Source organism: Ostreococcus tauri (assembly GCF_000214015.3).
Source record: "Ostreococcus tauri WGS project CAID00000000 data, contig chromosome 14, whole genome shotgun sequence".
NCBI lineage: Eukaryota > Viridiplantae > Chlorophyta > Mamiellophyceae > Mamiellales > Bathycoccaceae > Ostreococcus > Ostreococcus tauri.
Genome location: NC_014439.2, coordinates 192324 through 212222, shown reverse-complemented (window position 1 = coordinate 212222; position 19899 = coordinate 192324). Strand labels below are relative to the sequence as shown.

Sequence of the window (19899 nt, the reverse complement as noted above, 5' to 3'; positions counted from 1 at the left end):
CGGGACGTGGTGGTGATCGGAGAGGCGGGGACGATGCGGTTAGACGTGGCGAAGTTGATACACTTTGGGTCGCCGCGGCGACGCGCGGCGGCGGCGGCGGTGGATTGCGGACGATTGGCGGCGTTCGGAGAGACGCGCGTCTTCGGGGGGGATTACGACGAAGGAGCGCGTCGAGAGGCGCTCGAGAGCGCGGTTCGCGCGGAGGAACACGCGACGAGTGTGATTACCAAGGCGTTTCGCGATGTGGGTCCGGGTGGAGCGCTCATTCTTCGCGACGTCGATTTGTTACCGCTCCAGACGCGTCGGGCGGTGAACGAAGCTCTCAAAGCGCAGCGCGCGAATGATGGCGGCACGGATCGGTCAAGTCGAGTGCGCGTGGTGCTCACATCGTCGGTGTCCATTCCAGAAGTGTTGCGCGGGATGGACACGGATGATGTGATGACGATTCGGATTCCGCCGTTGCGCGTGCGTCGCGCGGATGTTGAGGCAGAGGCGCATTTTTTCATGCGTAGAGCAGAGATGGAATCGGATGACCCGGTTCGATATGATCTGAGCGAAGACGGTGTGCGAGCTCTTCAAGCGCACGATTGGCCAGGTAATGAAGACGAACTCGAAACAGTGCTTAAGCGGGCGATGGTTCAGTTGCGCGCAAACCGCGTCACACAACTGCGCTCGCGCGACGGCGAAGCAGACGACTTTAGCTGTCAGTTGATCACAAAGCAAGTGCTATGGCCAAATTCAAAATCTGGTTACGGGGGCTGGCGTAGGGGCACGAACTTTAGGCTTAATTTGTTTTCTGCTCTGCCTTGGACGCGTACGATGATGCGCTCAGAACTATGGAACGGTGGATTCCAGAGCAAGGTTGTGATTCCGGCGTTTGCGTTAGTCAACCTCGCACTATTGCTCGGCCCACAGAGTCGCGATAGTAATGTGTTTCTGAATATCTTTTGGGCTTGGTGGTGGCCGGGAATTTTGATAACGTATCCTCTTGTGGGAAGACTTTGGTGTGCATTTTGTCCGTTCATGGCAGTCGGCACGAAAGCTCAGGAGTTTGCGATTCGCGCCGGATGGCCCATGCGTGCTTGGCCCCATGAGGCCATGGAAAGGTACGGTGGATGGGTCCTGGTGTCATTATTCGCCGTCATTTTGCTCTGGGAAGAGTTGTGGGCGCTCGAAGACCATGCCGCGCTCTCAAGTGGGTTGCTTTTGCTCATAACGAGCGGCGCAGTCATCGGAAGCGTCTTTTTTGAGAAGAGAATTTGGTGTAGATATGTCTGCCCTATAGGTGGGATGAATGGTATGTTTGCTAAAATTTCTGGCACGGAGATTCGGGCCGAGCAGGGCGTGTGTTCTGCGCAGTGTAGTTCGTACGGTTGCTTTAAGGGTGGTCCGGCAGTACCGCCCGATGGCATGGAGACATCTGGGTGTCCGGTCGGTATCCATCCGGCGCAAATAAAGGATAACCACGACTGCGTGTTGTGCGGTTCGTGTGTTCAGGCGTGCCCGCACAGCTCAGTGCGACTTAACCTACGCCCTCCGGGAATTGATCTTTGGACGACAAATCAGCCAATGGCGCATGAAGCGGCGTTACTCTTTCTACTGTTGGGTGCGAGCTTTTGTCACCGTCTTCCGGAACTCGCCGATGCATTCGGCGCGTCACCCGAGGTTCAGGAAGCGATTCGAACGATGGCTTCGTCGACATCCGGCGATAATGCGTTCGCATCCGAACCATTCGTTGTGCATACCATCGCTGCGTTCTGTGCGCTTGCGTTTCCTTCGATTGTTGCGTTTTCTTCGCACGCACTCGGGCGCATCTCCAACGCCGTCGTCAATGCGTCGAGCGAGCGCGAGACACCCCCTCAGCCGTTCGTCAAGGAAGCGTACGCCTACCTCCCTCTATGCTGGCTCGCCCTCCTTGCACACTTTCTCGACATGGGCATGGGCGAGGCTGGTCGCGTATTACCCGTCGCCGCGCGCACGTTTGGTCTCTCTGCGCTCGCCGACAACGCGGGGCTCCCCTCGCTCGTCGCAGATGACCACGTCATTTCATTTTGTCAGGGCATCGCCCTGATCGCCGGGGCGTCATGGAGTCTGGTATTACTCCGTTACAACGCTTCTCGCCCGTGGCTCGCCGTCGCGCCCCAATCCGTCTCCATCCTTTGCATCGCGGGCGCCCTGTGGCGCGTCGTCGTCGTCGCGCAATGACGTGTGTAAATCAACTACTGCTAGCGGTACTCGTACCGTATCCGCCTGATCCCGCTCCCGCGCGTCGACGTGTTGAGTACACGCGCGTATCGACTCGGGTCATACTAGGAGGAACCGTATCAGGAGAAACCCAAAAACTTTTCGGCGAAAAGTGCCCATCGATCGCGCAGTCCGACGTGTCAACTCGAGATCGCACCATCGCCCGCACACACGCGCGCGCGAGCACTTCGAGAGCTCACGCACGACACAGAACGATCGATTGTTTTTCGTTTCGTTCTTTCATCGCAACAAAGCGACCGAAGCGCACTGGAACAGCGCGCGAGACGATCGAACCCGATCGAAAACGCGATCGAAATCCGAATAACCGCCGATGCATTCTTGTCTCGGTCAACGCACGTCGTGCGCGAAGCGCGTGAACGCGGTGCACGTGAACGAAAACGCGCGCACTAATGTTCTCCGTCGAACGAACTCTTTGCGATCGCGGGCGGTGCAAACGAAGGCGTCGACGAACACGGATGTGAAAATGTTGGTCCAAGGCTTGCACTTGGAGATCACGCCTGCGATCGACGAGTACGTGAGGAGCAAGATTGGACGAGCTTGCTCGCACGTGGATTCGAGAGATATTCGGGAGGTTGATGTGCGATGCAGCGCTCGAGGGGGCGAGGGGTCGAAGGGTGGGGTCGAACATAAGACGGAAGTGACGGTTTTGATGACGCGCGGGCCCACACTGCACGCGGACGGAGTTGGGGAGAATCTTTACGCGACAATCGATCAGTGCGCGGACATCGTGACGCGGTCGATTCGAAAGCACAAGGAGAAGCATGGTGGCAAGGGAGCGAGACACGCCGCGCACGATGCGTCGCCAAAGGAGGCTCTCCTGGATGCGGAGGACGTTGACGGCGACGACGTGCCTCCGGCGGCGTAAACGGCTTGCGCGAACCGGACGACTCTCTCGCTTGCGCTTTATTCTTATCACCAGCCGCACGTGCGCTTGAGGCTAACGACGACGGACGTTTGTTTACGTAAAACGTTTCGATCGTACGCGAGCCGTAAGAGCGCGAAGTAGCATCGTTCCGTACTTTTAACACGCACACTTTAATACGTGTTCGCACTCACATTTTTTAGCATAAAAATAATAGAGGTTGAATGAATGGCTACTCTACTTTGCCGTCCCCGGCGGACACACCTTGTCGAGAAGAGCGGCGGTCTGCATCGGGGAGATGAGCTCGTTCGCCGCGGACCATCCGCCGGCGGCGACGGCGGGAACGCCTGGTCCGGGAAAATTTGAATCCCCAACGACGAGCAAGCCGGGTAGCGGTGTGGACGCGCTCGTGATCGGAATTGTGTCCTGATCGGCTGAAATCCACCCTGTACCCCCGTACGTACCGCGCGCGCGTCGCAAAAATCGCTTTTGAGTCACCGGCGTACCGACCATCGTGATCTCGGCGCGCTTTCGCACGTCTGGAATCACCTTCTCGATGGCTCTCCAAAGAACCTGCGATCGTTCTTCCTTGAGCGCCTTGTACTCGTCCGAGTTGCGATCAAGTCCATCCCAAATATCAAGCGGCTCATTGCCCGGGGTGTAGGCGTGGATGACATGCTTGCCCTCCGGCGCCATGCTCGGGTCGAGGACGGAAGGGATTGAAATGAGCACCATGTTTTGCTCCGCCGTGACGCCGCGCGACCAGTCCTCGACGTAGATGTGGTGGATCTCCAAATCGTCCGGCAAATCGACCGCATCGATCCCAAGATGTAAGTGCATGAAAGATTCGCACATTTCCGTCGACGACACTTCATCGATCCACTCGCTTGGCATCGCGCCCGGTGGAAGCATCGGAACGGTGTCCCACGTCGTCGCGTTTGAGATCACTGCCTTCTTCGCGCGGTACGTCTTCCCGCCGCGCGTACGCACACCGACCGCACGCTTTTTGTCTTCTTCGCCCTCAACCAAGATCTCCTCAACGTGTGTCCCGCACTTGACCACGCCGCCATTTTTCTGTACGCCTCGCACGAGCGCCTCGACGATGGCGCCCGAACCCCCCTTCGGGAACTCCAACATCGAGTTCGGTCGGTACCAATCGTCGAACATGTAACCAATTTCTGCTGACATCGTCCCCGAGGCCGGCGCACCGCTTAGAAGAAAGCACAGCATCTCCATGTAGTTTCTGATGAACGGGTGCTTGATTTCGTTCTCGTCCATAAAGTTCGAGTACGGCGCCATGATTTTCGGAATGTAATTGGCCGACTTGATCAATCCCGGAACGAACCTAGCGAGCGTGAACGCCCCCCAAACATCGCTGCGCACCGCCGCTGGCGGCAACGACGCGCTCGCCGTCGCCATCGGCCGCATCAGTTCTTTCAAGCGAATCCACTCCTCCGCAGCCGCGTCGCCGTCCTCCACGTACGTCCTCAAACATTCCAAAAACTGATCGTTCCCAACCTCCGTCACGAAAGTCCCCTCCGGCAAGTGACACATCCACGTGTTGTACCGCACGCACTCCACCTTTTCATCCACGGCGTGTAAGATTTGTCCGCACGGGTTCGTCGTCGGCCAATCGCCTAATCCGCTGTACAGCGACGGTCCGGACTCGAACGTGTACCCATCGCGCGCCCACGCGTGCGCGGCTCCACCCGGGACGTTATGCGACTCCAGCACGGTGACCGACATCCCGCACTTCGCGACGATCGCGGCCGCGCTCAATCCACCGATTCCGGCGCCGATGACGACGACGTCAGAGACATCTTCATCGTTTTCCGTCGCCCGTCCGCGCGTCGTGCGCGCGAAAACCCGACGCGCGCGCGCGAACGATCGCGCGCGAGCTCTCGACGGCGTCGACGCGTCCGAGAGCGCCCGCGCGCGCATCACGCGCACTGTCGTGAAGTCACGAGCATCGCCGAGAGCGAACACAGCCGAAGCGTCATCGCGCGACGCGCGCGCGTCGAAACCGTCCGCTCGGACGTATCGCGCAGAGGGGACATCGGGACGTTCGACGGCGACGACACGGCGACGCGCGAGGCGGGACAGACGCGAGACGAAAGCGTAAGTCGACGATAAATCGACGATGCGTGATTGTGTTGAAAATTCGTCGACGAAGACGATGACGACGACGCGTCGCGCGCGCGCGCGCGCGTCGTTCGCGAAGACGCTCCGTGTCGTGATCGTGTTCGTCATTGCGGCCGCGGTGGGACCGGCGCACGGGATCGGGTTCTCCGGAGACGGGAAAGGGGCGGCGCTGTCGGAGGATTCGCTCGCGGCGGCGAGCGCGAAGCCCGAGGTGCGGACGGCGACGGCGGACGCGACCGCGACGACGCCTGAGACCGATGGAACGGTGAAGACTTCGAAGATGTCGACCAGACGACGGAAGAAGTCGGCGAAAGCGTCGGCGAAGAAGAAGATTGAAAAGGAGGAGGAGGAGTTCAAGGCTCCGGAGCCGACGCTCGGCGAGGGGGAGAGCGCGATCGGGTCGATCCACGAGGCGATCGACGACGACGACATGGAGGAGCTGGATGATCTCTTGCGTTGGAAACCAAATTTGAGGGAGAAGTGTCAAAAACTCGGGGAAACACGACACATGGTGCCCATCATGAAGGCGGCGTTTCTCGGGAACGCCAAGGCTATCGATTTGTTGCTCGATTACGGAGCGAACGCGAACGAGATCGACGGCTTGGGGTATTCGGCGCTCATGCGCTCCGTCATGGCCAAGTGTAAGGATTGTGTGAAGATATTGCTCGATGCGGGTGCGGTGGTGAATTACGTGCAAAAGACGCCGCTCATGGACCTCGGTCTCACGGCAGCCAAGCTCGCGATGATCATGCGAGAGGACGAAATCGCGAGTCTCCTCGACGCCGCTGGCGCGGATAAGAAGGAGAGCGGGCAAGAAAAGAAACGGAGACTTCGTCAGGAGACGGCGGATCGTTTCGCCGAGCACGTTAAAACAGAGGGTATCGACGTCGATGTCGACAAGCTCCTCAAGACAACGATTGACGACTTGAACGTCAGATACGGCGACGACCCGGACGTCACGGTCAACTTCAACGGCACCAACGTGACGATGTCGCTCAACGAGACGAAGGATTACACTAACCTTGCGGGTAAGGTTTCCAAGAAGAAGGCAGACAACGCAGCCAAGGCGAGATGCGACTCGGAAACCGCCGCGGAGGGTGAGTGCGCCTTCGACGCGGGAGCCGCCGCCGCGCGCGACGAACTCTGATCCTCGACCCTTCACTCGCCCTAATTCGTGTATACTGTTGTTACAACCATAAATGACTGTTTGCTATGACGATCGCCTCACTGCGCGATCCCCAACAACTCGCTCGCCCGCTCGATCGCCGTCGACGCCACCGCCCTCTTCGCCTCCAGCCCGCACCCGCTCCGCAATCCCAACGCGCACACGATCGGTTTCTCCAGCCCTCTCGCGAACAGCACCTCCCCGATCCTTCGCGCGCACGCGTCCAACGTCGCGTCGTCTCTTCGACCGATCAGCGTCTCGCACCGCGCGAGGCCCTCGTCGTCCGCGAGCGCATCCGCGTCCGCGCGTTGCAGAGACAACTCGCCCGGGACGTCCCTGCGCAAGTGATACACCGTGCCGAGCTTACCGATCTGCGTCGCGACGACGAGGACGCGGTCGGTGTACTCGGTGATTAAGAACTCCGTGTGCACGCTCGCGATCTCGCACGCGCACGCGCCGGAGCGAGGAGGGAACATGGCGGCGAGGTGAGGCGAGGAGTGCGGCGAGGCGATGGAATGGAGGCGAACGCGTTACAGTGGGAAGAATACAGCGGCGACGACGGCGGTGACGATCCCAGACACCAAGTTGACCGCACTGTTGCTCAGGATCTCTAGACCGCTGATGCGCTCGACGGATGGGCCCGGCTTGGAGACGACTTTTTGGCGCGCGGAGCACCAACCCGAAAACTGTATGGTAGCGCCGAGGACGCTGTCGACGAGCGAGCCGAAGACACCGGCGACGGCGCCGAAGACGATGAGCTCGAGCGCACTCGATGGAGCAAATCTGACTGCGCCGTTTGGAGCGAACGCGCGGAGGATGACCTGGACGAGATGAAACGCGGCGCCCACGGCGGCGCCGCCGCTCGCGCTCGCGACCCATCCCAGCGCGGTGACGCCGCCGTTGGTTCCCGCGTCCACCTCGCGCGTCCAGTTCGTAATGAGCCTAGGTTTAGACGTGGACAACACCCCGAGCTCGGATGCCCACGTGTCGCCGCCGCAGCACGCGTAATATCCTAAATACGCGCTCGCCATCGCGCCCGCGTTCGAGCCCGTGGCTCCGAACGCGTACGCCAACGCGATCATCGTCGGCACGAAACCATTCGCGAACACCTGCACCCAATCTCTCCCACCACCGACTTTGAAGTGTTCATCGACCCTTCGCTTCACATCCGAGCGCACTCGCGTCACCGCGCTGCTCGTGAAGAAGAACGCCGCGAGCGCCGCGCCGAACCGCGCGTCGGCGTAAATGCTTCCAAAACCAACTCCGATCGCCGCGATCGCCCCACTCGCGTCGAGAGACTTCTTCTTGTACCCAACGAGCGCTAGTAGGCATCCCAAGACGGCGCTTCCACCCGCGCGCGCGATGGCGGAGCCGCTCGCGTGCGTCGCCGCGATGGCGCACACCGCGACCGCTCCGGCGACGACGAGCGTCGTGTTCCCGCCCGATTCCGTCTTCGACGACGCCGACGACGATGCCACGGCATCCGCGCGGACGTGACGACTCGACGGACGACGCGCGGCGGAGCGACGACGCGCGCGGAGAGCGAACCCGAGGGTTGACGCCGCGGGCGCAGAGTCAAAGCGGGACGCGCTCGAGGCGCGCGTCAGACGCTCGCGGTGTCTGCGCGCGATCGGCGCGACCACGCGCGCGTGAACGGGAGCGATGCCGATCGCGGCGATGGACATCGCCCGTCCGATGATCTCTCGAGCGTCGATGAGTGCGGTGGATCGAATTTTGCAGAGGACGGTTACAAATGCGCGAGAGCTATCGCGTTGCGTCTCATCCCTTGCATACGTTTAAAGCACCGGCGTGCGGTCGATACCGGAGGTAATCGTGACAAAGTTGTAGCCGAACGGGTTGGCGACGTGCTTACCCCAGTTCGCCGCCGGACCTTCGCCGGTGACGGCGCCTTGCACGAACACGCCGAGCATCGCGATCATCGCGAGACGGCCGTTCTTGATCTCCTTAACCTTGAGGATTTGCAAGTCTTGCGGGTTCTTGGCGACGTCGAAGAAGTCGAGCGGACCACCCGGGTTGACCGGATCGAGACCGTTGAAAGCTGATTCTTCAAACTTGCCCTTGAACGGAACGAAGCCAGCCGGGCCGACGCCGTCTTGGCGGAACTTTTCGGCGCCACCCATGAGGACGACTTGAATCGCGGCGTAGATCGGCCAGAACTCGAGAATAGAGTCGCGACCGGTCTCGCCGTCGAGGAAGACCTTACCGGTCTCGGTCCAGACACCACCCGGAATGTTCAACGCTTCCGGAATGACGACGCCCGGCACCGCGAGCATCGCCCAACGGGCGTGAAGGATCTCCGCGACGCGGTAGTCCTTGACCTTGCCGTCGGCGCCGAGGCCGAGCGGGTCAAAGCCGTAGTCACCCGCGAGCGTACCGTCGAGGTAGCTCGGGAGATCGGCCTTGGTGAGCAAACCACCCGGGAGGTAGAGCTTACGGTTCGGGCCTGCGTTCGCGCGCAAAGGTGGATTTCGCCGTCGTCAGTCTTCGCTCATTCTCGCATTCGAGTCTCTTTATCCGTCTCCCAACATCCCATCATCCAACGGTTCTCTCCCGTAACCGGCCGAACGCGACTTGACCGTCACACCATCAACCTCAACGTCCTCACTTGGGTTCGAATCGCATCCACGCTCGCATCCGCGCCCGTCTCTCCCGCGTCCCGTCCGGCGTCCGGCGTCCGCGTCGGGTGAATTCACCATATCTTCCCTCTCGCGCGCGCGCGTCGTCCCCCATCCCCCCCGCGCCGCATCCGCCGTCGTGTATTCACAATCATCCACCGTTCCCACCTCCGCGCGACCCGCGCGCGCGCCCGCGCGCCCCGTCGCGCCCCTCGATCGCCACCTAACCGTATCTCTCCCGATAAGATACGCCAATTCCCGATCTTTCGCCCCCTTCCCGCGCGCGTCGTCGCCATCGCTCACACCACGCACCGTACCACTTCGCGATCGCCGCCTTCTGATCCACCGGCTGTCGCGCCGCCTTCACCGGCGCCCGCTTCGTCGCCGGCGTCGGTTTCTTCACCGGCGTCGTCTTCACCACCGTCTTCTTCACCGCCGCCGGTTTCTTCGCCGCGGGCGTCGCCTTCGTCGCCGGTTTCGCCGCGAACGGGTTGGAGGGGAGGGTAATCCCTGGCTTGGCCCCCGCCGGCGCTTTCGCGCCCTTCGCGGGCGCGGGCGCGGCTTTGGTCTTCGAGAACAACGCGGTCACGCGCATCGCGGCGTCGAGGTGTGCGCGCGCGAGGATCTCGGGTGGGGGTGGTGATGGGGGTCATTTTTGAGTCATGACTCGTGGAGTCGACACCCGGAAGTATGGAAGAATCTTTCCACGCGTCGACCGCGCGAGTGTCTGAGTCGTGACTGGGGCTCGACTGGGGCGGATGGGACGTCGGACGCGGATGGCGTTACAACCGTCGTGACGCTCGTAGAATCGCGCGCGCGCGGTGATAATGAATGCTAACGTGTGTCTCGAGGCGCGGTGACGCTCAGAGCTTGGCGAGGCAGTCGTTCTCGTGGAGGACGACGAACGGGTTGCCCGCCTCGTCGGACATTTGGTCGCCGGCGTACTTGAAGTAGACAACCTTGTCGCCGGCGCGCAGGGTCATCGGCTTCACGGTACCGTCTTTTTCAACCTTACCCGGACCGACGGCGAGGACGGTGCCGACGATGGGCTTCTCCTTGGAGCCCTCCGTGAGCAAGATGCCGCCCTTGGTCTCGCTCGCGGCGCGCTCGACTTGCAACAAGACGCGATCGCCGCACGGCGCGAGCTTGGGAATATCGTTCGCCCGCGCGCCGCTGTTCGGAAAGGTACCGATCAAATCAGCCTCCTTAATGAGCGTGTACTCGTCCGCACCAATCTTCACGTCCGTGCACCCGATGCCAAACTTGCTGTAGAGCACCGTCGCGCCGACGGCGACGTGCTTGCAATCCGGACCGATGGCCGTCACATCGCCTACGAACGCGTCACACATCTCGCGTCAGTCACCGCGGTCGCGCATCGACGTCTATGCACCCCCAGACCCCCCCCCATCGCGTCGTCGCGCCCTCTCGCGCGTCCGCGTCGACAAACCCTCATCCGCGTCCCCCCCCCCCATCCCTCTCTCGCGCGTCCACGTCACCCATCCGCGTCACCCCTCGCACGCACCGCTCGTCGGTTTCCGTTGCGCGCTCTCCGTGAGCACGATCCCGCCCTTGGTCACCGCCTCCGCGGCCGCCACCTTGACCAGCACCCCGTTCATCGTCGGCGTCACCGTGGCGTACGCGTTCGGGACCTCGAACGCGCCCGCGCGCGCGATCGTCGCGCGCGATCGTCGCGGGCGCGGCGTCGAGGCGATGGCGACGATCGCGCGGGCGAGGGACATGGTCGAGCGTCGGCGTCGAGCGTCGCGCGCGTGTGCGGGACGCGTCGACGGCGGTGTCGAGACGCGCGTGGCGTGACCGGACCGATGGACGTATACAGTGATCTCGAGATCTATCATGCGTGGTGTATACAGTGGACACGGTCGGGGGCACGACGGTCGTAGTGTGGCTCTGTGTATGGGTATGTGATTGTACACGGCGTCGGTGAGGTTTTCCACGCGCGCGACGGGCGCGCGCGTCGCGCACACGCCGACGCGCGCTCGGGCGACGCGCGCGCGTCGCGGTCGGTCTGGGACATCGCCCGGTCGACGGACGTCGGCGCGCGCGACGACGACGAATCGACGATCGACGATCTGGGACGTGGGATTTTTGAATAATCGACGCGTCGATGACGGACGCCGGTGCGTACACCCTGAGCGCGCGCGCGCTCGGACGCGGAGGGGGGCAGAGCGGGGAGTTGTCCCTGTCCCAGGCGCGCGGCGCGCGATTCATCGCGTCGGGTGGGACGAGCGGTGGGAAGGCGAAGACGGAGTTCGCGCCGAGCGCGGTGAGCTCGGCGCGATGGAGCGAGACGCCCACCGGTGGTGTGCTCAGGATACGGTCGACGACGGGGGAGACGCTGACGCTGGGAGGGATCGGGGTCGATGAGGCGCGACGGGCGGCGGCGTTTTGCGCGGAGACGTTCGGGTGCTCGACGGGCGAGCGCGAGGTGAACGTGAACGGGCGAAACTGGGGCGACGTCGCGATCGAAGGCGCGTCGACCGTGTTCGAGGTGGATGGGAAGACGCAGTTCGAGCTCGAGGGGAAGTATATCTCCGAAGCGACGGTGGTGGGGAAGAATGAAGTCGTGATGCAGTTTCACACCGACGATACGGCGGCGGAGAAGGACTCGCTGGTGGAGATGTCGTTCTTTGTTCCTCCCGGAAGCGAAACGTGGGCGGGTGAGGATCCGGAGAATCCGGAAGACAGCGCGGCGCATCGCTTGCGAGCGGCGATCCTGTCCATCGCCGCCGCTGACGCCGAGGCGGGAGAACCGGTTGCGGAGTTTGATTCCGTCTCCATGGTGGTGCCGAGAGGTAAGGTCACGATGGATCTCCATCATACGTACATGAAGATGCAGTCAAGCACGCTGGATTTCAAGGTGCAATACTCTTCCATCGTGCGCGTGTACCTCCTTCCGAAGCCGCACTCGAATCAGTCGCACGCGGTCATCGCGCTCGATCCGCCGATTCGCAAGGGACAAACGTTTTACCCGCACATTCTCGCAATGTTCAACGACGACGAGCACCTCACTGTGGTGCCGAACTTGGAACCGGCGATGAAAGAGAAATTTCCAACCTTGGAAGCGTCCTATGACGGATCTGTTGGCGAAGTTTTCGTGCGCGTGCTGAAGAATTTGGCGGGAGTTAAGCTCACCAGACAAAGCGCTTTCACCGCCTCGGCGGGCGGGCATGCCATCCGCGTATCGCACAAGGCAGACGTCGGTTTGCTCTATCCGCTCGAGAAGGCCTTCTTCTACGTCCCCAAGCCGCCGCTGCTCTTGCACTACTCCGAGGTCGACGAGGTGGAGTTCGAGCGTCACGCCGCCGCCGGTCACTCGAGCGCAAAGACTTTTGACCTCACCATCACCATGAAGGGCGGATCATCGTACGATTTCCACGGTATCCAGCGTTCGGAGTTCCAAAACTTGGTCAACTTTTTGACGGCGAAGGAGGTTCGCATCTCCAACGTCGATACGAACGCTCGCGCTGATGCGCTCATCGCGGAGGCGTCAGACGACGACGAGGGATACGCCGCGCGAGGCGACGATGAGAGCGAAGAGGACGAAGATTTCGCTGCCGGGAGCGAATCCGACGGGGGAGAGCCCACTGATAGTGATTCAGACTCGGGAAGCGGCGAGGACGCGCCGAAAAAGACGAAGAAATCACCTAAGAAGAAGCGTGCCAAGAAGGATCCGAACGCGCCAAAGCGCGGGCTCTCGGCATACATGTTCTTCTCCGCCGCCAAGCGCGCCGAGATCGCCGAGGCAAACCCCGAATTTGGCATCACTGACATCGCCAAGGCGCTCGGCGAACGTTGGAAGACGGTCTCCGACGAAGAGAAGAGCGTATATCAGCAACAAGCCGAGGAGGACAAGGCGCGATACGAGCGCGAGATGGCTGAGTACAACGCGCGCGGCGCCGACGCCGACGCCGACGCCGATGCGATGGACACCGATGTCAAACCAAAGGTTGAGATTAAGGACGACGACGATGACGATGACGACGCGATGGGGGAGGATTAGAGACCTTGACGCTTTAACACACGCACTTTGCTTCCAACCAACTCCGCGCGACGCGGGTCACACGGCGACGCCCTCACGAACGCGCCCACGGCTCGTCGCGCGCGCGCGCGCGCGAGTACATCGCGATGTCTCTCGCAAGGGCGCTCGTCCTCACGCGAACGGTTCCGTTTAACGAGTCGAAACGAATTTCCAACGTCAAGGGGAAACAGCGAATTAATAGAGTCTCCCGCGCGCGCGTCGTCATCCGCGCCGCCGGGGACGACTCGCCGACGGTGAACGGTGCGTCCATCGATGATGTATCTCCCGAACCGATCGCGGTGGCGGTGGAACCGACGGCGACGCCGCCGGCGGAGGGAATCCTGGCGCGGGCCAGGCGGACGGCGAGCGACGCGACGCGAAGAGCGAGAAAATCGTTCCAAGGGAGCGGAGACGGCGGTCGAGGCGATCGGGGTGGTGGACGAAAGTGGTTCGGCGGTGGTGGCGGTGGCGGTGGCGGTGGCGGGGACGATGAGTCGATGCGCGGCGAAGAGCCGGATAGGGAGTTGAGCGCCGAGGAGGCGCGGGCGTGGACCAGAGATAGCTCGGACGAGGTCTACGCCGCGGTCGACGGTGCGATGTTATTCGCCGGTGTCGTCGTCGCATTTTTGGTGGCGCCGCTGGCGTTCGCGGTGTTTCACATGATCAAGCCCACCAAGGCGCAGAGGGAACAGTTTGAGTACGAGCAGAGAACGGAGGCGTGGCGAAAAAAGCGCGAGAGAGAGGAGGCAAAAGAGATGGAAGCGGTGCGAAAGGTGCGAGAAGTGACGGGAATCGAGATGAAGAGCGTCGAGGAGATCGCAACGTCGGATGATTCGGATGAAGAGGTGGAGGACGATCCCGTGGATGAGAATGAACAGGAGGAAGGCATCGCCGCGAGCACCGAAGAGGTACGAGGAAGTCCTCAAGCCGACGCCGAAGTCGAGAGCGCTGATGTGATCGTCGACGCCGAGGCTGCTGTAGCTTCGCCGGTGAAGTTGTCGCCCGTGTCCGAACGCCAGAGCGAGATCTCAGAGGCTGAGCCAGAAGAGTCGACGTCGGCGCTCGACGACGAAGAGGAAATAATCGAGACCGTACGCGCTTTGGACGACACAGAGGTGAAGTTGGTTCGACGCTATCACCAATCCGATGAGGAATATCTGCCGACCAGTCCGGACAATCCACACCACAAGCTTGTTCAGGCTATTAGAGAGGCGAACCACATCGTGCGCCAAACGCATGAACGAAAAGTGGAGTGCGAGCAAGAGTTTAAAGACGCGCTAAGATATCGTCAGCAGATCGTGCACATCTTAACTGATCGGGGCATTCCAGTGGCTCCCCTGGTTGAGATCAAAGAGACGTTCGGTCAGTCTGAAAAGACTCCGATATCCGCGGTGGCCAAGAAGAAATTGAACGACGCGTTCAAGCACGGTGCACAGCAAGGCGTGCGATTCGTACGCTTCGCGTCTCCGCATGTGAAGCACGCGAGTCAGAAGGCGTTCGAATCCGGTAAAAATTACACCAAGGTGGCGCACGACAAGTTTAAGGATGCGCAAGCCAGGGGCGACATCCGCATCCCGGATATCGGTGAAGCGACCGCCAAGGTCCAATCTGTCGGTCGAAAGGCGCTCGGCGCCGTCGTTAAGGCGTACGACGCCCTTGGCTTCGGACGAGACCACGACGACGGCTCTAAGAACGACAACCCTAAGCCCAAATCTCGTGCGGCTTGATGACGATGTAGTGTAATGATACAATTTACAATTAACGAACGGTACCGCGCAAACCGCACATGGTGCCTCGCGTGTCAGTCATCGCGTCCGGCGCCGCACCCTCCGGCGCCGCACGCAGCCCTGATTGTCCCTCAAACTCCCTCTCCAAGTGTCAAGTCGTCGTCTGGGACGTCGACGGCACTTTAGCCGATTCCACCGACTTGGGTTTCGACTGCACCAACCTGGTGCTCAGACAAAACGCCTTGGCGGAGATCACGCGCGCGCAGTACTTACAAGGGACGCGACACACAACGCCGCGACGTTTGGCCTGGCACGCCACGGGTGACGCCGACGCGGCGTGCGGCGAGGCACTCGGCGCGGCGTTTGACGCGACGTACGTTGAGCTGGTGAGTCGGGACACGACGGGTTTCTACGACGGCGTCGATGCGATCGTCGAGCGATTGAGGGAAGATGGTCGGGCGCAGGCGGTGTTGAGTAACGCGTGCGGGACGTACGCGCGAGCGGTGGTGCGCGTGAACGGGGTGGAGGGTACGATGAAGCGGTGTTACGGAGCGGACGACGTGCCGCGAGCGAAGCCGGCGCCGGACGGAGTGTTGATGATCATGCGCGAGCTCGAGGTGGAGGATCTCGGGACGGTGTGTTACATCGGAGATGCGCCGAGCGACGGTGCGGCGGCTCGAGCGGCCGGATGCGTGGCTGTCGGCGTGAATTGGGGATCGCACGACTTGAGAGACGCGGCGCACGCCGAGAACTTTGACGTCGTGTTCGACACCGTGGACGAGCTCGCGGCGGCGCTCTTCGACGATGTGCGCGTCGTGTGATTGCATTGACTGAGCCGTGCGCGCCGCGCGCGCGACTGGCGGAGGGACTGTCGTATCTAGTCGTCGCTGGCATCGTCGTCGGCGCCACGGTGAAGAAGTTTAAGACTGGGAGTGGACTTCCGGCGGGGCCGGGTGGGGTCTTGGGTGGCGCGGCGCGAGGGCGCGCGGGACGCGAGGGCGAGGGCGCGCCGCGCGCCGTCGCCGAACCGCGAGAGCGCGCTCGCTCGACCGCCGAAGGGCGACATGTGCGGCGGGGCGTCATCCGCATTCGTCGACGCGACGCCATGTCGACGGCGACGCCGGCGCGCGCGGTCGCGCGCGCGCCGCCGCGATGGACCGGTAGGGGCGCGCGCGCGCGGGCCGGGCCGGTGACGCGCGCGGCGGAGGAGGACGACGCGCGAAGCGCGCGAGTGGTGGACTTGTTCGAAGCCGCGGCGACGCCCATGGGCGCGGCGGCGCGCGCGGAGGCGGCGATGGCGGCGGTGCGAGCGATGACGAGCGTGCGAGAGACGGCGACGTCGAAGACCGAGGTGGTGACGACGGGAGGAGGGGAAGGGGCGACGAGCGGGAGCGCGAGCGGGAGCGCGCCGAGGTCAACCGGGACGACGACCGGGGCGTCGGGCGCGGCTGACGGCGCGGTGATGAAGGGAGGGAGGTCCGCGAACGATTCAGGGTTGAAAAACACCGCGAAGAAGGCGTCGAAGCCGAAGGCGGAGACTTTCAACCCCGGGAGCGACTTTTGGACGTGGACGCCGCCGGAGGCGGCGGGTTCGGATAAAGTCGCCGCCGCCGCGGCGCCAAAGTTGCAGAGACAGACAGAGACTCGCGTGAGCGCGGCCGTGGCGGTCGCGGAGCGCGCGCCCGAGGCTTCGCTTCAGTTGAAGTTTCAAAGCGACGTCGAGACGCCGAGCGAGTTGAAGCTTGAATTCGAAAGCGACGTCGTTTTGGCGAAGGAACCGGCGCCGCTGAGCGACACGCCGACGGTGGAGCTAGAGGAAACTGCGACCGCCGTGCGCGAGCTCGGCGCAGATGGGGAAACCGAAGGTACACTTGAAAATGGTTCGAGGTGGTGGCGCGAGTCAGGCGAAGAGGAACTCGAAGGCGGGAAGCTGTGTCGATGGACGCTCGTCCGAGGCGCCTCCGCGGACGGTTCCGTCGAGTGGGAAGAAAAATGGTGGGAGACGAGCGATGCTTTCAACTATCGGGAACTCGGGGCGATCAAATCGGGGAGAGACGCCAAGGGCAACGTGTGGCAAGAAAGCTGGCGTGAGCAAGTGACTCACGACACCACCACCGGTTTCTCAAACGCCTCGAAGCACATCATGAGAGAGGCGAACAAGTGGGGTGCGCAAGCCGACGGCGCCGAATGGCACGAAGTGTGGGACGAGAACTACTGGGGCGACGGTCAAGTGAAGCGTACATGTACAAAAAAAGGTGCGATCGCGAACGGCGCGACTCCAGACGACGGTCACGGTAATCGTTGGACGCACAAGTGGGGCGAGGAGTGGGACGGTCACGGTGGGTGCGTCAAGTGGACGGATTCCTTCGCCGACCGCGATCAGAGCGAGGACGGTGGAAGCGGACGTGCCTGGGGTGAAAAGTGGGAAGAACGATGGGGGGGATACGCTCACAACGGGAGTGCGGGGAATCGCAACGGGAGCACATGGGACGATCGCGACGGGCACAAATTTGAGAAGACGTGGGGCGAGGAGCACTGGCACGACGGTCGCGTCCACAAATGGGGCGCCACCACCGATGGTTCCGACGGTTGGGACACCTGGGAAGACAGTGCCGGTTGGTGGGAGCGCGCACCGAGCTTCGGATGGGACGAAGCCGTCTCGCACTCACCGCAACTCCTCAACGTCCCGCTTCGTCCGCGAGGCACCGGAGTCGAACCCGGAAAGAAAAAGTCCATCGGTCGAGCTCCCGGTCGAACGATCAAGCCACCGCCGGGGTCGCGTCTTCACAATCCAGATTAGTAAACGTATTATTTCGTCGCGGCATAGTGGTTACGTCGTCCGTTTCGCTTCAAATCATGCAACTCTGAAGCATCACGTTTTTCACGAATTTTCGCAAGGTGAAAACACCCGGTAGTAGATGTGACACGGTGATGTGATACTACTAAAAGGTACACAATACGTATTTCGTCGACCAATCATGACTCGTCAGTCGCGTAGGGACTCCTCTGAAGCGGCAACATATAAAGTTTTCCCCCGCCCCGCGGGGGGTGAATTCTCAACACCCTCGCGTTCGCGGAGACGCCACAGGACGGCTCGAATCGCCGCCATCTCGACCACCGCCCGCGAACACCGAAACGAAAACATGTCCGATCCAGCGCGAGGCGCCGAGACGACGCCACTGCTGAACGTCGTCGAAACCAGCGAGCGCTCGCGAGGGTCCCAGACGCGCGCGAAGTCATCGACGAAAAAGTTCGTCGCCGTCGCCGGCGGCGTCGCTCTCTTCGGCCTCGGCGCGGCGGTCTCGTTCGACGACGGCGAAAGATTCGCGGCGTTGGGGTCTCGATTGAGCGCGTTGCGCACGCAGCGGTGGGAGAATGCGAGGGCGCGAAGGATTCGCGACAAAGCCGTGGCTGAAGCCGGGATGGCGCCGAAGCCAGATCCGACCGCCCCGAAAGTTCCCGTGACATTTCGCGTGCTCACGAGCTGCATCGATGATCGCGTGCGAGCGTTGGCGCCGGCCGGTTTCTTCGACGCCGCGATCGTGGATGCGCGCGTTGTGAGTCATAACTACGAGACGTACGGGCCCAAGAACTTTTTCGCCTGGAAAAACGGTCACAAGATGACGCCATTCGATGATCCCAGAGCGTATGGATCCGGATTCCAGGTCACAACGGATGCGATCGACTGGGAGTTCGGATTCGCGCTTAAGAACGCGAACGGGGTGAAGTGGTATGAAATTGGCGTTGGCAAGCGCGGCGTGAAGAAAGGTTTAGCGGCGGTCAAAGCGCCGTTGGCTGGACTGAATATCAACGGCGACGACGGCGAGCCAGGGTGCGCGCAGTTATACGGTGATTATTTCAATCGGGCGTTCACCAGAGAGGAGAAGGAGGGTAACGTCATATCGTACGTTTTCGGCTCGTGCGCCGAGACTTGCGTGCCGCCGCCCCCGCCCCCGCCGCCGCCGTCACCATCGCCGCCACCACCGCCACTACCGTCACCATCGCCGCCATCGCCGCCACCACCACCGCCACAATCTATCGCCGACTTGGGACAATGCATGAACGTGAACATCCATGCCTCGAAAAATCCGACGACGGTGGACACCGAGCATTTTGCCGCGACGGAGACAAACAACGATTGGAACTTCGACCACCAAGGTCTCTACAAAATCAGCACATCAAGAACTCTCAACGCTTCCAGCGTGTACTACGCAAACACAGTGTCGACCGATCCCGAGCAAATGTGGTTTCAAAATTATCGGCGTACAACGTCGATGTCGTACGCGTCTGGCTCGATTCAAATCAACGCCCAAAATACGCCGCGTGATCAAAACAAGGAGTGGTCCAGCGAGGCGATCAGCGCTTCGCGTGTCGATATTTTGAAAACATCTTCGTTGACCGCATCCGGCACGAAGCTCGGGGCGGGCGTAGTGTATCTCGGTTCGGGAAGAGGGCAAACATCGGTCACGGTGAACCACAATTTTGACACGACGGGGGAATACGTCGTATTTGCCATGGTCGTGAACGCAAAGGCGAACAACCAGCCGGCGAACCGCGTCATCAGCGATGGATTCGGCGCCCATATTTTCGACAAGGCCGCCAACGCCTTCAAAGTCCAATACGGTCGTCACACCAAAACTCAAGGTTGGGGCGACAGTGACTACGTCCTTCACTGGCTGGCGTTCAAGACGTCGTCCAATCCTTCGACAGCTCACGGCACCGTCGTCGCGGCGAACATCGTCGACGTCCCTAATACCGACGCCTATCGCACCGGCGCCTACAACACGCTCTGTGTGAGGCACGATCTCGGGACGTCAGCGTATAAATGTTTCGCCCAAGTCGTCGCCAAAATGCCTGCATCCAAGTGGACGACGAGCTCAAACGCCCTCTTCGTCGTAGAGTGCGAAGCCTCCGAGAATTACGTATACTTCTCGATGGCGTACACTGGAACGTCAACCTCAAGCCCCGTGTCCTCCGGAAACGTCGATTACACGCAGCTTTCGATCGAGTACATGCTCGTGCGTGACTAGCCTCGCCGTAGGTCTCGTAGCAGGTTAACCAGA

The 19899-nt window shown here is 61.7% G+C and overlaps 13 protein-coding genes across 13 annotated transcripts; 8 read left to right on the top strand and 5 right to left on the bottom strand.

The window, feature by feature from the left end:
• Window positions 1-33: 33 nt before the first annotated feature.
• OT_ostta14g01230 (4Fe-4S ferredoxin, iron-sulphur binding,conserved site) lies at window positions 34-2205 on the top strand (the record flags this gene model as incomplete). Its single annotated transcript, XM_003082886.2, has 1 exon — window positions 34-2205. One exon carries the CDS (start codon window positions 34-36, stop codon window positions 2203-2205), a length of 2172 nt encoding a protein of 723 aa, XP_003082934.2.
• A 370-nt stretch (window positions 2206-2575) lies between these two features.
• On the top strand, window positions 2576-3130 carry OT_ostta14g01220 (Ribosomal protein S30Ae/sigma 54 modulation protein; the record flags this gene model as incomplete). The annotated part of the gene is made up of 1 exon (XM_003082885.1): window positions 2576-3130. One exon carries the CDS (start codon window positions 2576-2578, stop codon window positions 3128-3130), a length of 555 nt encoding a protein of 184 aa, XP_003082933.1.
• A 234-nt stretch (window positions 3131-3364) lies between these two features.
• Window positions 3365-4873, bottom strand: OT_ostta14g01210 (Carotene isomerase; the record flags this gene model as incomplete). The annotated part of the gene is made up of 1 exon (XM_003082884.2): window positions 3365-4873. One exon carries the CDS (start codon window positions 4871-4873, stop codon window positions 3365-3367), a length of 1509 nt encoding a protein of 502 aa, XP_003082932.2.
• A 430-nt stretch (window positions 4874-5303) lies between these two features.
• On the top strand, window positions 5304-6416 carry OT_ostta14g01200 (Ankyrin repeat; the record flags this gene model as incomplete). Its single annotated transcript, XM_003082883.2, has 1 exon — window positions 5304-6416. One exon carries the CDS (start codon window positions 5304-5306, stop codon window positions 6414-6416), a length of 1113 nt encoding a protein of 370 aa, XP_003082931.2.
• Window positions 6417-6493: 77 nt separating this feature from the next.
• OT_ostta14g01190 (Proteasome assembly chaperone 3) lies at window positions 6494-6910 on the bottom strand (the record flags this gene model as incomplete). Its single annotated transcript, XM_003082882.1, has 1 exon — window positions 6494-6910. One exon carries the CDS (start codon window positions 6908-6910, stop codon window positions 6494-6496), a length of 417 nt encoding a protein of 138 aa, XP_003082930.1.
• Window positions 6911-6964: 54 nt separating this feature from the next.
• OT_ostta14g01180 (Protein of unknown function DUF92, TMEM19) lies at window positions 6965-8119 on the bottom strand (the record flags this gene model as incomplete). The annotated part of the gene is made up of 1 exon (XM_003082881.1): window positions 6965-8119. One exon carries the CDS (start codon window positions 8117-8119, stop codon window positions 6965-6967), a length of 1155 nt encoding a protein of 384 aa, XP_003082929.1.
• A 111-nt stretch (window positions 8120-8230) lies between these two features.
• OT_ostta14g00065 (Chlorophyll A-B binding protein, plant) lies at window positions 8231-9665 on the bottom strand (the record flags this gene model as incomplete). Its single annotated transcript, XM_003082880.1, has 2 exons — window positions 8231-8898; window positions 9383-9665. 2 exons carry the CDS (start codon window positions 9663-9665, stop codon window positions 8231-8233), a joined length of 951 nt encoding a protein of 316 aa, XP_003082928.1.
• Window positions 9666-9933: 268 nt separating this feature from the next.
• OT_ostta14g01170 (GroES-like) lies at window positions 9934-10809 on the bottom strand (the record flags this gene model as incomplete). The annotated part of the gene is made up of 2 exons (XM_022982541.1): window positions 9934-10400; window positions 10593-10809. 2 exons carry the CDS (start codon window positions 10807-10809, stop codon window positions 9934-9936), a joined length of 684 nt encoding a protein of 227 aa, XP_022841319.1.
• A 386-nt stretch (window positions 10810-11195) lies between these two features.
• Window positions 11196-13091, top strand: OT_ostta14g01160 (Domain of unknown function DUF1747; the record flags this gene model as incomplete). Its single annotated transcript, XM_022982540.1, has 1 exon — window positions 11196-13091. The coding sequence occupies one exon, from the start codon at window positions 11196-11198 to the stop codon at window positions 13089-13091; it is 1896 nt and encodes a 631-aa protein (XP_022841318.1).
• A 125-nt stretch (window positions 13092-13216) lies between these two features.
• Window positions 13217-14836, top strand: OT_ostta14g01157 (unnamed product; the record flags this gene model as incomplete). Its single annotated transcript, XM_003082877.2, has 1 exon — window positions 13217-14836. One exon carries the CDS (start codon window positions 13217-13219, stop codon window positions 14834-14836), a length of 1620 nt encoding a protein of 539 aa, XP_003082925.2.
• A 59-nt stretch (window positions 14837-14895) lies between these two features.
• OT_ostta14g01155 (HAD hydrolase, subfamily IA) lies at window positions 14896-15657 on the top strand (the record flags this gene model as incomplete). Its single annotated transcript, XM_022982539.1, has 1 exon — window positions 14896-15657. One exon carries the CDS (start codon window positions 14896-14898, stop codon window positions 15655-15657), a length of 762 nt encoding a protein of 253 aa, XP_022841317.1.
• A 284-nt stretch (window positions 15658-15941) lies between these two features.
• OT_ostta14g01150 (HAD-like domain) lies at window positions 15942-17636 on the top strand (the record flags this gene model as incomplete). The annotated part of the gene is made up of 1 exon (XM_003082874.2): window positions 15942-17636. The coding sequence occupies one exon, from the start codon at window positions 15942-15944 to the stop codon at window positions 17634-17636; it is 1695 nt and encodes a 564-aa protein (XP_003082922.2).
• A 343-nt stretch (window positions 17637-17979) lies between these two features.
• Window positions 17980-19866, top strand: OT_ostta14g01140 (unnamed product; the record flags this gene model as incomplete). Its single annotated transcript, XM_022982538.1, has 1 exon — window positions 17980-19866. The coding sequence occupies one exon, from the start codon at window positions 17980-17982 to the stop codon at window positions 19864-19866; it is 1887 nt and encodes a 628-aa protein (XP_022841316.1).
• Between the last annotated feature and the right edge of the window lie 33 nt (window positions 19867-19899).